The 14,050-nt window shown below is 43.5% G+C and overlaps 1 protein-coding gene across 5 annotated transcripts in view; it reads left to right on the forward strand.

Moving 5' to 3' along the window:
- The window catches only part of TUBGCP5 (tubulin, gamma complex associated protein 5), a 135,985-nt gene extending 123,124 nt beyond the window's left edge, over positions 1–12,861 (forward strand). For all 5 annotated transcript variants that reach the window (XM_014529523.1, XM_014529522.1, XM_014529518.1 and 2 more), the window contains 4 exons: positions 582–707; positions 1,536–1,624; positions 10,068–10,168; positions 12,469–12,861. In XM_014529523.1, coding sequence (XP_014385009.1) covers positions 582–707; positions 1,536–1,624; positions 10,068–10,168; positions 12,469–12,515 — 363 coding nt within the window. In that variant the 3' untranslated portion in view covers positions 12,516–12,861. The remainder of the gene's footprint in view (positions 1–581; positions 708–1,535; positions 1,625–10,067; positions 10,169–12,468) is intronic.
- The last annotated feature ends 1,189 nt before the right edge of the window (positions 12,862–14,050 follow it).

The following is a 14,050-nucleotide window of genomic DNA, read 5'->3' on the forward strand; positions in this document are numbered from 1 at the left end:
TCCTCCGTCACTGAAGGAAGCAAGCCTCATGTTAGTTTCAAGCTGCCTGGCTGCCGGCCGCCATCTTGGCTGTCAGTTAATTTGCATATCTCCCTGATTAGCCAATGGGAAGGGTAGCGGTCGTACACCAATTACCATGTTTCTCTTTTATTAGTGTAGATTATTGTAGCATTTGTTTGTATTACAACTGTAAACTTACTTTGCCCACCTCTATATAGACAATGGAACTTAGAAAAACTTGTTCAATTTACCTGATAATTTTTTTCTTTTTCTTTTTCAAAAAAATTAGTGTATTCCTAGCCACTTTGGCTCGGTGGATAGAGTATCTGCCTGTGGACTGAAGGGTCCCAGGTTCAATTTCAGTTAAGGGCATGTGTGCAGGTTGCAGGCTTGATCCCCAGTAGGGGGTGTGTAGGAGGCAGCCGATCAAGGATTCTCATCACTGATGGTTCTATCTCTCCTTTTCCCTTCTCTGAAATCAATAAAAATATTTTTTAAATAAAATAAAAGAAAGTTTTGTGTGGGGTTACACATGTTCTCCAAGAAGAAATCTGATTATACTTTGATCTTTCTCTTCCAAGATTCTTCACAGTACAGGGTTGGAATTTCAACATCAAATCGAGGAAGCCAAGGATTTAGATCAATTGATTAAAATTCACTATAGATATTTGTCAACCATCCATGATCGATGTCTGCTAAGAGAAAAGGTACGTGAGACGGGACATCACCTGTAATATTGTCCACTGAGGTGGGAATGAAGCTGGGCAAGGGAGGTTGCTTCTTGGCTTTGGAATTCTATAGTTATTAGGTTTCTGTTCTGTAGAATATTCTTTAAGCAAAGACCAGACCACATGAAGTTACAAATTTAGAAAAACCTTGAGAATTCTGTTGCCAGCCTAGCCTCACCCTGCTCTGCGCGTAGAGTCAGTTGGAAATCTTTATCTGCACATGTGGCATAAGACTGCTTTATTCAGGAAGTGCACCCACCTTAGTGTGAATATTGGGGTGAAGTCCTCTTACAGCCATTGGGAATGCTCGCCTCGTTTCACTGGTGAATTTCAGTGACTGTCCCAGGAAACGGGTCGGATTGTGCTGGCACCACCTGTGCTGTGGGTGCTGCGTGTGTAGCCGGGCCCAGTGCGCTTTTTTCCAAGCCAGGCACCCTTTCTCCTGCGCAGCACGCAGTCGTTGTGCTAAGGGACTTCCTTGGTGACTGAGTGAGGTAAAAGTTTTGGTGTCTGCCCTAGCTGGTTTGGCTCAGTGGATAGAGCGTCGGCCTGCGGACTGAAGGGTCCCAGGTTCGATTCCGGTCAAGGCATGTACCTTGGTTGCAGGCACATCCCCAGTAGGGGGTGTGCAGGAGGCAGCTGATAGATGTTTCTCTCTCATGGATGTTCCTAACTCTCTATCCCTCTCCCTTCCTCTCTGTAAAAAAATCAATAAAATAGATTTAAAAAAAAAAAAAAGTTTTGGTGTCAGTGTCCAAACACAGTTACCGAGACGGTGATCTATCTGTCCGTGGCTTTGATCTGCAGGTCAGCTTTGTGAAGGAAGCCATCATGAAGGTGTTGAACTTGGCTCTCATGTTTGCAGATGGCTGGCAGGCAGGCCTTGGGGCTTGGCAGTAAGTATGTGGCTTATGGAACCTCTGTGCTGTAAGTGTTTTCATTGGCTCCATCCTGAGAGTTCTTTTTCATCTTGGCAACACATCGCATACCACATAGGGAAAAAATTGAAGAATCTGCTCACCTAAACTAGGCAACATCAGGATTGTGCGATTCTTTTGTGAGCAGTAAAATAATAAGAAAAACTTAGTCTTTTAATGAGGACAAATATCCTTAGATTACATTCATGTTTTGTTGTGTAGGTTTTGTTAAATTTTTATTGTCGATGCTTAAGACATACATAGAAGTAGAGAGAAAAGGACAGCCCGGACCCGAGGCGTCCTCACTCCGCCTCAGCAGTTGCCAGCTGTAACTGGTTCTGCTCACTGCTCACCCACTCACACTTAATGGATTTAAAAGCAAATTCTAGGAGCCATGCTACACTAGTCCCAAGCTGTATTTTAGATGAGCCCTAGAAGAATGATTCTGTATTTGATGTGGGGTGTTCATGACTCCTGTGAGCACATGGAGGGCAAGCGCCCTGCGAGCAAAGGGTGCGAGGACCGGGAGCTCGCCTGCCTGAGCACCCTGCCATGTCCTCACTGTGAGCTCAAATGTACAGCTGAGCAGTTTGTTTTTCTCTGCCTTGTTCATAAAATTAATGTAATGCTGCAATTAATTGCTTATTTTTATTTTTCAATTACAGTTGACCTTCAACATTATATTAGTTTCAGGTGTACAGCATAATGGTTAGACATTTGTATACCTTATAAACTGATCCCCCCAATGTGATGCTGCTGCGGTTACTTCCCTAAATGAAAAGTGCAAGTCCCATTGACTGGTTGTTGTGACAACAGCTTGTCCTTAACCTGTGAGATGAGAGGATGTTGTGCTGATCTATTTTAAATCTTGGCCTGTGACTATATCAGAATACTCTGGCTGTATAAACTAAGATAACAGGTAAAATTCATGATTGCAGGCATGGAAATGGAAGTCTTACTGGCTTCATTATTGCCATCTCAGAGTATATAAAGTATATTTCTCTTCCTGTGTAACTGGGGTGGAGAAAAAATAACACTGCTGCATATGCTTTGCTTAAAATTGAACAGTTTCCATTTCTTCAGTGAGCTGATTGCAAGACAAAAACAGGTGCCTGGCCGGGTGGCTCAGTTGGGGCACCATACCGTGCACCGAAAGATTTCGAGTTTGATCCCCAGTTGGGACGCATACAAGAGGAACCTTATCAATGTTCTTCTCTCTCTGTCTCTCTCTCTCTCTCTCTCTCTCTCTCTCTCTCTCCCTCCCTCCCCTCCCTTCCTCCCTCCCCCTTCCTTTCTTTCTCTTGAGCCTGGCTGGTGTGGCTCAGTGGTTGAGCATCAACCTATGAACCACAAGGTCACAGGTCAATCCCTGGTCAGGGCACATGTCCTGGTTGTGGGCTCGATCCCCAGTAGGGGACCTCAGGAGGCAGCCAATCAATGATTCTCTCTCATTGTTTATGTTTCTATCTCTTTCTCCCTCTCTCTTCCTTTCTGAAATCAATTTAAAAAAAAAAAAGAGTAGTATTAGTTTCAGATCCTTGCTTTTCATTACTTTGCATACTTCATGTTGTTCCCTTCTTGCCTGTAGTGTTTCTGTTGAGAAATCAGCTGACAACCTTATGGGATCCCCCTTGTAAGTAACTGTCTCTCTCTCTTCCTGCCCTTAAGATTCTCTCTTTTTTTCTTTAATATATTTTTGTTGATTTCAGAGACAGGAAAGGAGAGGGAAAAAGAGATAGAAACATCAATGATGAGAGAGAATCATGATTAGCCGCCCCCTGCATACCCCACACTGGGGATTGAGCCCACAACCCAGACATATGCCCTGACCGGGAATCGAACTATGACCTCCTGGTTCATGGGTCCACACACAACCACTGAGCCACATTGGCCAGGCTGGGCATTGTTTCTTTGTCTCACCATTTTAGTTATCCCTTTGTGTGTATGTCTGTGTATTAAATAGAATTCCTATGACTCCCTGTCTTTATGATGTGGCCTTTGGTAGTAAATGTCCTGTGGTACCCGGTGTGTGGTCTTCTTGAACTCCTGAGCTGGATGCTAGGGGTGTCCCTTTTGTGTGTTATTTGGGCTCTCGTATTGTAATTGGGTCGGACCTCCTTTCAGGCTGGCTGACTACGAGGCTCACCCCTGACCATGTTGTGTGAGCTGTTGTACAGTGCTCTCAACTCAAAAGAAAACATAAGCTTGCTCTAGCTGGTTTGGCTCAGTGCATAGAGCATCGGATTGCGGACTGAAGGGTCCCAGGTTCGATACCGGTCAAGGGCAAATGCCTGAGTTGTGGGCTCTATTCCCAATAGGAGGCATGTAGGAGGCAGCCGATCAATGATTCTCTCTCATCATTGATGTTTCCATCTCCCTCTTTCTCCCTTCCTCTCTGAAATCAATAAAAATGTTTTTAAAAATTAAAATTAAATTAATAAAAACATTTTTTTAAAAAAAGCCCTCGCTGGTTTGGCTCAGAGGATATAGTGTCGACCTGTGGACTGAAAGGTCCCAGGTTTGATTCTGGTCAAGGGCACATGCCCAGGTTGCAGGCTCAAACCCCAGGAGGGGATGTGCAGGAGGCAGTCGATCAATGATTCTCTCATCATTGATGTTTCTATTTCTCTCTCTCCTTTCTGAAATCAATAAAAATATACTTTAAAAAAAAAGAAAATATAAGCAAAACAAAAACACAAAAGAACCCAACAATAACAGCAAAATTAACCACAAAAGAAGAGAGAATTAGGAGAGAGAAGAGAACAAGAATAATAATAAAAGAAAAATATATATAATAAAATAAAAAGAATACTAGAAGAGAATAAGGGAAGAGAAAAATTATGAAAGTAAAAAAGGAACCTGGCTGGTGTGGCTCAGTGGTTGAGCATCAACATATGAACCAGTAGGTCACAGTTCAATTCTCAGTCAAGGGGACATGTCCAGAGTGCAGGCTCGCCCCTCAGTAGGGGGCATGCAGGAGATAACCTGTCAATGATTCTCTCTAATCATTGATAGAATTAGGAAAGGAAAGAAAAAAATAAGAAATGTGAAAGAAACAAGAGAGAAAATCCTATATAATAAAACCCTAATATACAAATTAACCAAACGGCGAATGACTGGTCGCTATGACACGCACTAACCACCAGGGGGAAGACGCTCAACGCAGGAGCTGCCCCCTGGTGGTCAGTGCACTCCCACAGGGGGAGCACCGCTCAGCCAGAAGCTGGGCTCACGGCTGGTGAGCACAGTGGCAGTGGCAGGAGCCTCTCCTGCCTCTGCGGAAGCGCTAAGGATGTCCGACTGATGGCTTAGGCAGGGAGCGGGCCTAAGCCATCAGTTGGACATCCCAGGAGGGCTCCTGGACTGCGAGAGGACACAGACCTGGCTGAGGACACCCCCCCGCCCCAAGTGCATGAATTTTGTGCACTGGGCCTCTAGTAGAATAATAATAACACCAAAGCATTAAAAAAGAGAAAATAATGAAAAATAAAAAAAATAATAATTGGAGTTCATCCCAGTAGACTTTAGTGCCTGCTAGGATTTCCCTTTAGATCCTGCCCTAATGTTGTGTGAGGCTGTTTTGTATGCCAATTTCAGGCCTCCTGGGAGGTACTTTTGTGCTAGCCAATGTCAGAAGCTGTCAACATTTGGGTCTCAGCATCCTGTTCAAAGTTTGATGCAATCCACAGCATGTTGCTGCCTCCACTGGGCTTGTCTGCCCTCAGGAAGGGCCAAGCTGAGCTCCTATTTTAGCAGCACGAAGTCAGTGGTGGGTCAGCACATGTTCAGACTTCAGAGAAGATGGTGGGTGTGTTCCCACCATCTGAGTCTGTCCTGGAATATTTCCCTACTGCAGCAGGGTGGAGCCTCTTAGCCAGGCCTGGGGGATCTTCCAGAAGCCAGGAGTTTCTCTCAGCTCTCCTGTGAGAGGGAAGCATCAGCCAGGTCCCCAGGAGTGTGGGGGCAATGGCCCCACCCCAAAGCCAGTCACTGTTGCTCCCTGAGCCTGGTGCCTCCTCAGCAGGGGTTGAGATGCAGGGTGGGACAAGCTGGACTTGAGAAAGTGGGATGAGCTGGATTTCTTAGGGTGGGACATTTGCCTTTCCCCAGACTTCTGCTGCTGGGAGGGGATGGGGGGGGGGGTTGCATCTCTCAGGAAAAATGTTTGCTGTGACCCAGCACAGGTATCCCAATCCCCCATGACTCTCCCCAATTCCTTCCACCCCAGTGTCTCCTCAGGCGACTCCGGTCCACATTGCCCTCCCTCCACCAAAACCTAGGGCGAGTGGCTGGGAACGAAAAATCCTGTGTGCCAGCCCTTTCAAGAAATTGCATTGTCTCCAGGAGACTCAGCTCTCCCGAGCAGATAGAAGCCCTGATACGGGATGCAGCATGGATGGCTGTTCCCAACTTTGGCTGTCCCTGCTGGGGAGCCCAGCCTGGAGTTCAGGCCTTTTTCCTCTCAGGGGGAGCCCCTGGCAGCCAAGATAACCCTCCTTACCTTTGGCCTACCTCTCCTGGGAGCTGGGCCAGCCCCTCTCTTGACCCCACCCTTCCAGTCTCTAGGTGGTTTCTGCTCTGAAGTTGTTAAATCATTTTTAAATTTAGAGTTTTATATCTTTAATGTGTTATTTCAAAAGGAAGATATGCTTGTGAAAAGTAAAAATACAGAAGTGAATAATAGGGAAAGGAATTTCCTGTGACCCCAGATCTAGAACTCGGTAGTACTATCCTGAAACATGACTTATGTCGAGCCTGGCAGGAGTGGCTCAGTGCTTGAGCATCGACCCATGAACCTGGAGGTCACGAGTTCAGTTCCTGGTCAGAGTACATGCCTGGGTTGCAGGCTCCATCCCTAGTAGGGGGCTTGCAGGAGGCAGCTGATCAATGATTCTCTCTCACCATTGATGTTTCTAAGTCTTTTCCCCTCTCCCTTCCTCTCTGCAGTCAATAAAAACATATTTAAAAAACAACAACGTGCCCTAACTGGTTTGGCTCAGTGGATAGAGCATCGGCCCAGGGACTGAAGGGCCTCAGGTTCAATTCTGATCAAGGGCATGTACCTTGGTTGCAGGCTCGATCCCCAATAGGGTCCATGCAGGAGGCAGCTGATTGATGTTTCTCTCATCGGTGTTTCTAACTCTCTATCCCTCTCCCTTCCTCTCTGTAAAATCAATAAAATATATTTTTTAAAAACAGCAGCAACATGATTTATGCGGAAATGACACCAACTATTTGGGAGTTTTATTTTTTATTTTTTTTTGGGGGGGGGAGGGGGTTTATTTTAAAGAAGGTCAGGAAGACTTCCTCTCAAGATGGCAGCATAGGTAAATGCATTATTCGAACCCTCCCACAACCACATCAAAATTACAACTAAACTACAGAAGAGCTATCATTCAGAACTGCTTAAAATATAGCTGAATGGAAGCCCTATAACTCAGGATTTAAAGAAGAAGCCACATTGAGGCTGGTAGGAGGGGCAGAGACCCAGAACAGGCTGGTCCCACACACATGGTGGCAGATAAAAATCAGGAGGGATTCCTCGGCTGCTGAGGCCCCCCCACCCCCATCCTCCCCTGAAGACCCAGGATTCCCAGCCCCACACTAGGCTCCACAGCCCAGGGAAGAAGAATCCCCATAACTTCCAGCTGTAAAAACCAGGGAGTGTGGCTGTGTGAGACAGAGGCTGCTGGATTCCCAGGAAGTTCCTCTTAAAGAGCCCCCGCATGGACTTAGACTCGCTGCCTAACACCACAGCTTGAAAAACACCAGTGAGGAACTAAATTGTCTGGCAGCAGGGCAAGAGCTAGAGGGGCAGCTCTCTGCCAGACAGAAGTTCTGGTAGAAGCCATTGTTCCTTTTCTGATACCCACCCCCACCCCCCAACAGAGCCCACAGAGGGGCACCATGTCTGACTCTCCATCAACCTGGCTCACATTGTTTCCCCCACCCTGGTGATTCCCTGAGACCCCACCCAATTTCTGGGCCCATCTGAAGTTGTTAAATCATTTTTAAATTTAGGGTTTTATATCTTTAATGTGTTATTTCAAAAGGAAGATATGCTGTTTCCAGTGGCTTTTCTTTTTTGTTAATCCTCACCCAAGGATATTTTTCCATTGATTTTTAGAGATCGTAGAAGGAAGGGGGAGAGACAGAAAGAGAGAAACATTGATGTGAAAGACACATCGATTGGTTGCCTCCTGCATGTGCCCCGACCAGGGCCAGGGATTGAGCCTGCAACTGAGGTATTTGCCCTTAACCTAAATTGAACTTGGGACCCTTCAGTCCAAAGGCCGACACTCTATCCATTGAGCCAAACAGGCAAGGGCTCCAGTGGCTTTTTCATACTACCTATCAGTCTTGGCTCCTGCTGCAGACTTTATTGAAATTTCTCAAAGGTTCACAAATTGCAAACAAGCAACATTTGGGCTCAGCATGCCCCATACCTCTCGTTCAGTGGCCCCAGGCCCAGCACTTGTGGCAGCCGGCCTCTCCTGGGCACCTCCAAACTCAGCACAAATGGCAGCCATCTGCAGATTGCTCTGTAGCTCCTGCCAGGTGACCCCAGGCAGGGCATAGGTGGTGACTGACCTTGCAATTCCTGGGAGGTCCCAGAGCCAGTGCACCTAGTCAACAGCTTCAGACCACGCCAGATTACAACACTACCATCTCCATGAGCGACATTCAAGGTGCAGACTCAGTAAGCACCAAAGCCCCACTGAAGCAAGTCCTGCTCTATAAGGGTGTCTCCTACACAGCAGCTCCTCCACTGTAGTCACAGCTGGTCCTCACAGCCAATTGGACCTGGTTGTCAGTCTACTCCAGTGACACCAACAGCCATTAAAGCTCAACTACAACAGGGCAGTGCATACAGGGGCGCACCTGGAGTGCCCAGCTCAGGTGACGGGGGAGGCTGAGCCCACTGTGTCCTACAGGACACCTACTACACAAGGCCACTCTACCAACTTCAGGAGACATAGCAGCTCTACCCAATACATAGAAACAAACACAGGGAACCAGCCAAAATGCAGAGACAAAGAAACATGTCCCAAATGAAAAAACAGGAGAAAGCTCCTGAAAAAAAACTAAATGAAATGCAGGCAAGCAAACTGGCAAATACAGAGTTCAAAACAATGGTTTTAAGAATGCTCAGGGAACTCAGTGAGGACTTCAACAGCATGAAAAAAGGTCATAGAAACCATAAAAGGAACCAATCAGAGATGAAGCACACACTCACTGAAATGAATAATTTAGAGGAGTCAACAGAGTAGATGAAGCTGAGAATCAAATCAGTGATTTGGAATTAAGGAAGCAAAAAAAAAACACCCAATCAGAAAAGCAGAAAGAAAAAGGAGTTAAAAAAAAAATGAAGATAGTATAAGGAGCCTTTGGGACAACTTTAAGCATACCAACATTTGCATCATGTGGATGCCATATGGAGAAGAGAGAGCAAAAAATTGAAAACCTATTTAAAAATATAGGAAACTTCCCTAACCTGGTAAAGAAAATAGACACACAAGCCCAGAAAGCACAGAGAGTCCCAAACAAGACAAACCCAAAGAGGCCCACACCAAGACACATCATAATTAAAATGCCAAAGACATTTAATTAAAGACAATCTTAAAAGCAAAGAAAAGCAATTAGTTACCTACAAGGGAGCACCCATACGATTGTCGATTTATTTCTCAACAGAAACTTTTCAGGCCAGAGGGAGTGGCAGAAAATATGCAAGGTGATGAAAAGCAGGACCTACAACCAAGATTATTCAGCAAGGCTATCTTTCAGAATTGAAGGACAGATAAAGAGCTTTCCAGACAAGAAAAAGCTAAAGGCGTTGATCACTATCAAACTAGTATTATATGAAATATGAAAGGGTCTTCTTTAAGGAGGATAAGAAAAAATAGGCTAAAAATGTGAACAATAAAATGACAATAAATACATATCAACAATTGAATCTAAAAATCAAACGAACAAGTGGAACAGAAACAGACTCATAGAAACAGAACATTTTGACAGTTGCTTGATGGGGTTGGGGGACTGGATGAAAAAAGTAAAGGGATTAAGAAGTACGAATGGGTTGAAGAATCGTGGGGAGTGATGGACAGCATAGGGAGTACAGTCAGTATTCCAGGTGTCATGTCAGATGGTACAAGACTTATTGGGATGGCCACTTAGTAAGTTCTGGAATGTCTGATCGCTGGGCTGTACATCTGAAACGTACAGCATTGTATCTCAACTGTAATTGAAAAATAAAAAAGGATTAAATGGCCAAAAAAAGTAAAAATATTCTTTAAAAAGTGAGGCAAGGAATTTTTATTTTATTTTATAGTCTTTATACTTAGGATTCTAAATAATTAAACTGAGGTACTTTTGAAATTATTCCAGATGCACTACTTAAGTTGAAATGTACTTTCTTTCCTAGGATGGAATCTATAGAGAAAATGGAGTCTGATTTTAAAAACTGCCATATGTTTCTTGTCACCATTTTAAACAAAGCCGTCTGTAGAGGGTCCTTTCCCCATCGTGAGTATACATGCTAAAATCTTACTGCTTTTCTGTTTTCTTGTACAAAGGCTACATGTTCCTATTTTGATACTGATCTCATGACGAATTATTTCAAACCTGGAAAGTCTAGCAGCAGCTGGACCATGCTTTGAATTGTGTTGTGTGTGTGTGTGTGTTTTAGTTTTGTTTCGTTTTCAGAATTACTGTGGGATGAATGAATATCAAAGAAAAAACAAGGTTAGTAAAGTTTTTGCTTTCTAATATGTCATTTGGTACACCAGTGGATTCTGAAACTAATTGCTTAGAAAAGCAGAAGGCAGCCGAAACCGGTTTGGCTCAGTGGATAGAGCGTCGGCCTGCGGACTGAGGGGTCCCGGGTTCGATTCCGGTCAGAGGCATGTACCTGGGTTGCGGGCACATCCCCAGTGGGAGATGTGCAGGAGGCAGCTGATCGATGTTTCTCTCCCATCGATGTTTCTAACTATCTATCTATCTCCCTTCCTCTCTGTAAAAAATCAATAAAATATATTTTTAAAAAAAAAAAAGAAAGAAAAGCAGAAGGCAAAATAGATTTCAGTCACACTTTCCTTTTTTAAATATATTTTTCTTGATTTCAGAGAGGAAGGGAGAAAGAGAGATAGAAACATCAATGATGAGAGAGAATCATTGATTGGATGCTTCCTGCACACCCTTCACTGGGGATCAAGCTCGCAACCCAGGCATGTGCCCTGACCAGGAATCAAACCATGACCTCCTGGTTCATAAGTTGATGCTTAACCACTGATCCACACCGGCTGGGCTCAGTAACTATCATGTGCAACTTTTGTAACTATTCCTTTTCAAAAGATGGGGGAGGGTTTCTTTAACAATTTTAAAACTCCTGACAAACACTGAAGCAGGCAGAAGTCTGTAGGGTGAGTCAGGGAGGAGAGTGATGTTTAATTTGCAGAAACAAAGGGCTAAGTCATATTTATTTGCGCAGCTTTTGGGGGAAAATATGCAGGGTCAATCTCTTCCCTGTGTCTGCACATTCAAATTGTGATCCAAAACTAAAAAAATCAACCGAAGGGCTTGTATGCATGCATACGAGCATAACTAATGGACATAAGACACTGGGGGGCATGGGAGGCTAGGGGAGGGTCAAGGGGAGAAAAAAAAAAGGAGAATATATAATACTCTTTGTAATACTTTAAGCAATAAAACAATTTTAAAAAAATTGTGATCCATTCACTAAGAATAGCTGAATTGCCTGGGCCGTGGGGCTCAGTGGTTGAGCATCAACCTATGAACCAGGAGGTCATGGTTTGATTCCCGGTCAGGGCACATGCCCAAGTTATGAGCTTGATCCCCAGTAGGGGGCGTGCAAGAGGCAGCCGATCAATGATTCTCTCTCATCATTGATATTTCTCTTCCTCCCTCTCTGAAATCAATAAGGATAATTTTTAAAAAAAAGAAATGTCTTAATCTTTGGAATATCTGCATTATTTAGTATATTTTTTAAAAAGAACAGCTGAATGTTCTGTAAAACACTGTTAGAAATATTGATGCATTTGTCCATTTTCTTTAAATATGTTTTTATTTATCTCAAAGAGGAACTGAGACAGAGACAGAAACATCAGTGATGAGAATCATTGATCAGCTGCCTCCTGCACACCCACACTGCGGATTAAGCCCACAACCCTAGCATGTGCCCTGACTGGGAATTGAACCATGACCTCCTGGTTCATAGGTCAATGCTCAACCACTGAGCCCCGCCAGCTGGGCCATTTGTTCATTTTTTAATTGGGTGATTATAGGTTAGAGCTTGGCATTTTGTTATGACCGGACTCCAGAGTTTCTGACACGTTGAACAAATAGGATTTATTTCGTGAAATGTCAGATTTGTTTGTTTTCAAAATTAAAATGAAGTGAATAGAAATAAACCATACTTTTTCAATTTGTATTTAATAAATGAAGATTATCATCTTTATTATACATTACAAATAATCACCATTTTAATTAAAAATGGAAAATGTCGCCCTAGCTCAGTGGATAGTGTCGGCCTGCACACTGAAGGGGCCTGGGTTCTATTCAGGTCTAGAGCATATGCCTGGGTTGCAGACTCAATCCCCAGTAGGGGGTGTGCAGGAAGCAGCCAATAAATAATTCTCATTGTTGATGTTTCTATCTCTCTCTCCCTTTTCCTTCCTCTCTGAAATCAATAAAATTATAAAAATGGAAAATGTCTTTAAATACTTTTCAGTTTTGAATTGATTAAAGCCTTACTCATACATTTTCAAAAAATTAAACCAATTTTTTAAACTTTATTCTTCCCACAGTGGAGTCTCTAGCACTGTCCCTCATGGCTGGCATGGAGCAAAGTTAAATATCTTCACGTGATAAATACCTCGGACTTCATCTCCATACATGTACAGCTCCATCACATGCAGCTGAGAAATAAGAATCATTTGTTTTTGTCTCTTTTTTAAAAACTGTTCTCTACTGTCTAGACAAGTGGGTTTGTAGGTGTTTTCTCTGAAGCTTATTGGGTATTGTATAGGGTTATGTGTGTAAAATTGTATCAATAAATAATGCAAAGTGTACATAGGCTATTTACACTTATATTTCCTACTGTCAGCTATAGATTTATGGCATTGTTACCTTTAGATGTGAATGACATTTTTGAAAATGTAATTGTTAATATTAAAAATACAGCACTTTACATTTTTTTATTCTTCTTTTGCTGTCACAGTTTTTTGTATAGAGTTTTACATGTTGTCTTCCCTAAAGCTTGTCTTAGATTTAGCTGTCTAAAAATGTATTTTTATGTGCCTGAGAAGTTCCAAAATGGAAAATAGCTTCAACCAATATCAGTAATGTGAAGGCCAACTTCATGTAGGAGCAGCTGTTGGTCCATACTATCATTTGGCCTTTCTGAGCCTTTTTTGTCAGCTAAAGTTATGCTTACCATCCCATTTTCCCACGTTTCCTTCTTGTGCTCTCTGTACATCTCTAGCATTTATGACTGAGCACTATATTTCCTGCTTAGTTTTTTTACAAACGCCACTGACTCCAAACTGCCTCAGAGCTGAGTGCCAGGATGTCCTTGTCCTCAGACACTGTGACAGGCATCCTGTGGCAGACAGCAGTGTCTACAAGCAGCTCTTCCTGGGAGCCAGCCTGGCTCCGAGGCTTTCCTCTGAAATTGGAAGAAATTCACTGAAGACATCTTCAAATGCCAGGGGCTACACAGCTACTTCCAGGTCTGAACCTCCCACTAAGAGACAGGCAGCCTCCGGGACCTGTCCTGCACATCAGTCCTGTGGCCGTTGATGGGAGCTCGAGCACCATACAGCCATCATAGAGGAGTCGCCGTAAAATTCTTTATATGTCACAAAACTCATCACATCCAACATACAAAACATACCTCTTTCATAAACTGAATTAGCCTCTGACACCTACAGCTATCGCAAATGGTAAAACAGTCTTAGCTCCTACCCAAAATGTCACACGGAAGGCCTGTTGACCTCAGTTTCTTTTACCCAGTAAGTTCATCATGTCCACCTTTTAACAAAAAAAATACACAGTGTACTAAAAGACAAAAAAATCAGAGCAATCATCAGACATAGACTGAGCAGCGATGTTGGAATTACCAGACTGGGAATTTAAACAACTAGGATTAACCTACCAAGGTCTCTAATGTAGACAGTGGACACATGAAAGAACAGCTGGGCGATGTGAGCAGAGAGACGGAAGCTCAGCAAGGACATGGTTGAACTGAACATCAAATTGACATTCCTAAATTATTTCAAAGTGTACGCCTCAAGCTTACAAAACATTCCTCAAGAAAAGGCACATTTTTAGGCCATAAAACACCTTTGACAGTTTTTTAAAGATGGGAGTCATACAAAGTATGCTCTC

Source organism: Myotis brandtii, unplaced genomic scaffold, assembly GCF_000412655.1.
Source record: "Myotis brandtii unplaced genomic scaffold, ASM41265v1 scaffold684, whole genome shotgun sequence".
Classification (NCBI taxonomy): domain Eukaryota; kingdom Metazoa; phylum Chordata; class Mammalia; order Chiroptera; family Vespertilionidae; genus Myotis; species Myotis brandtii.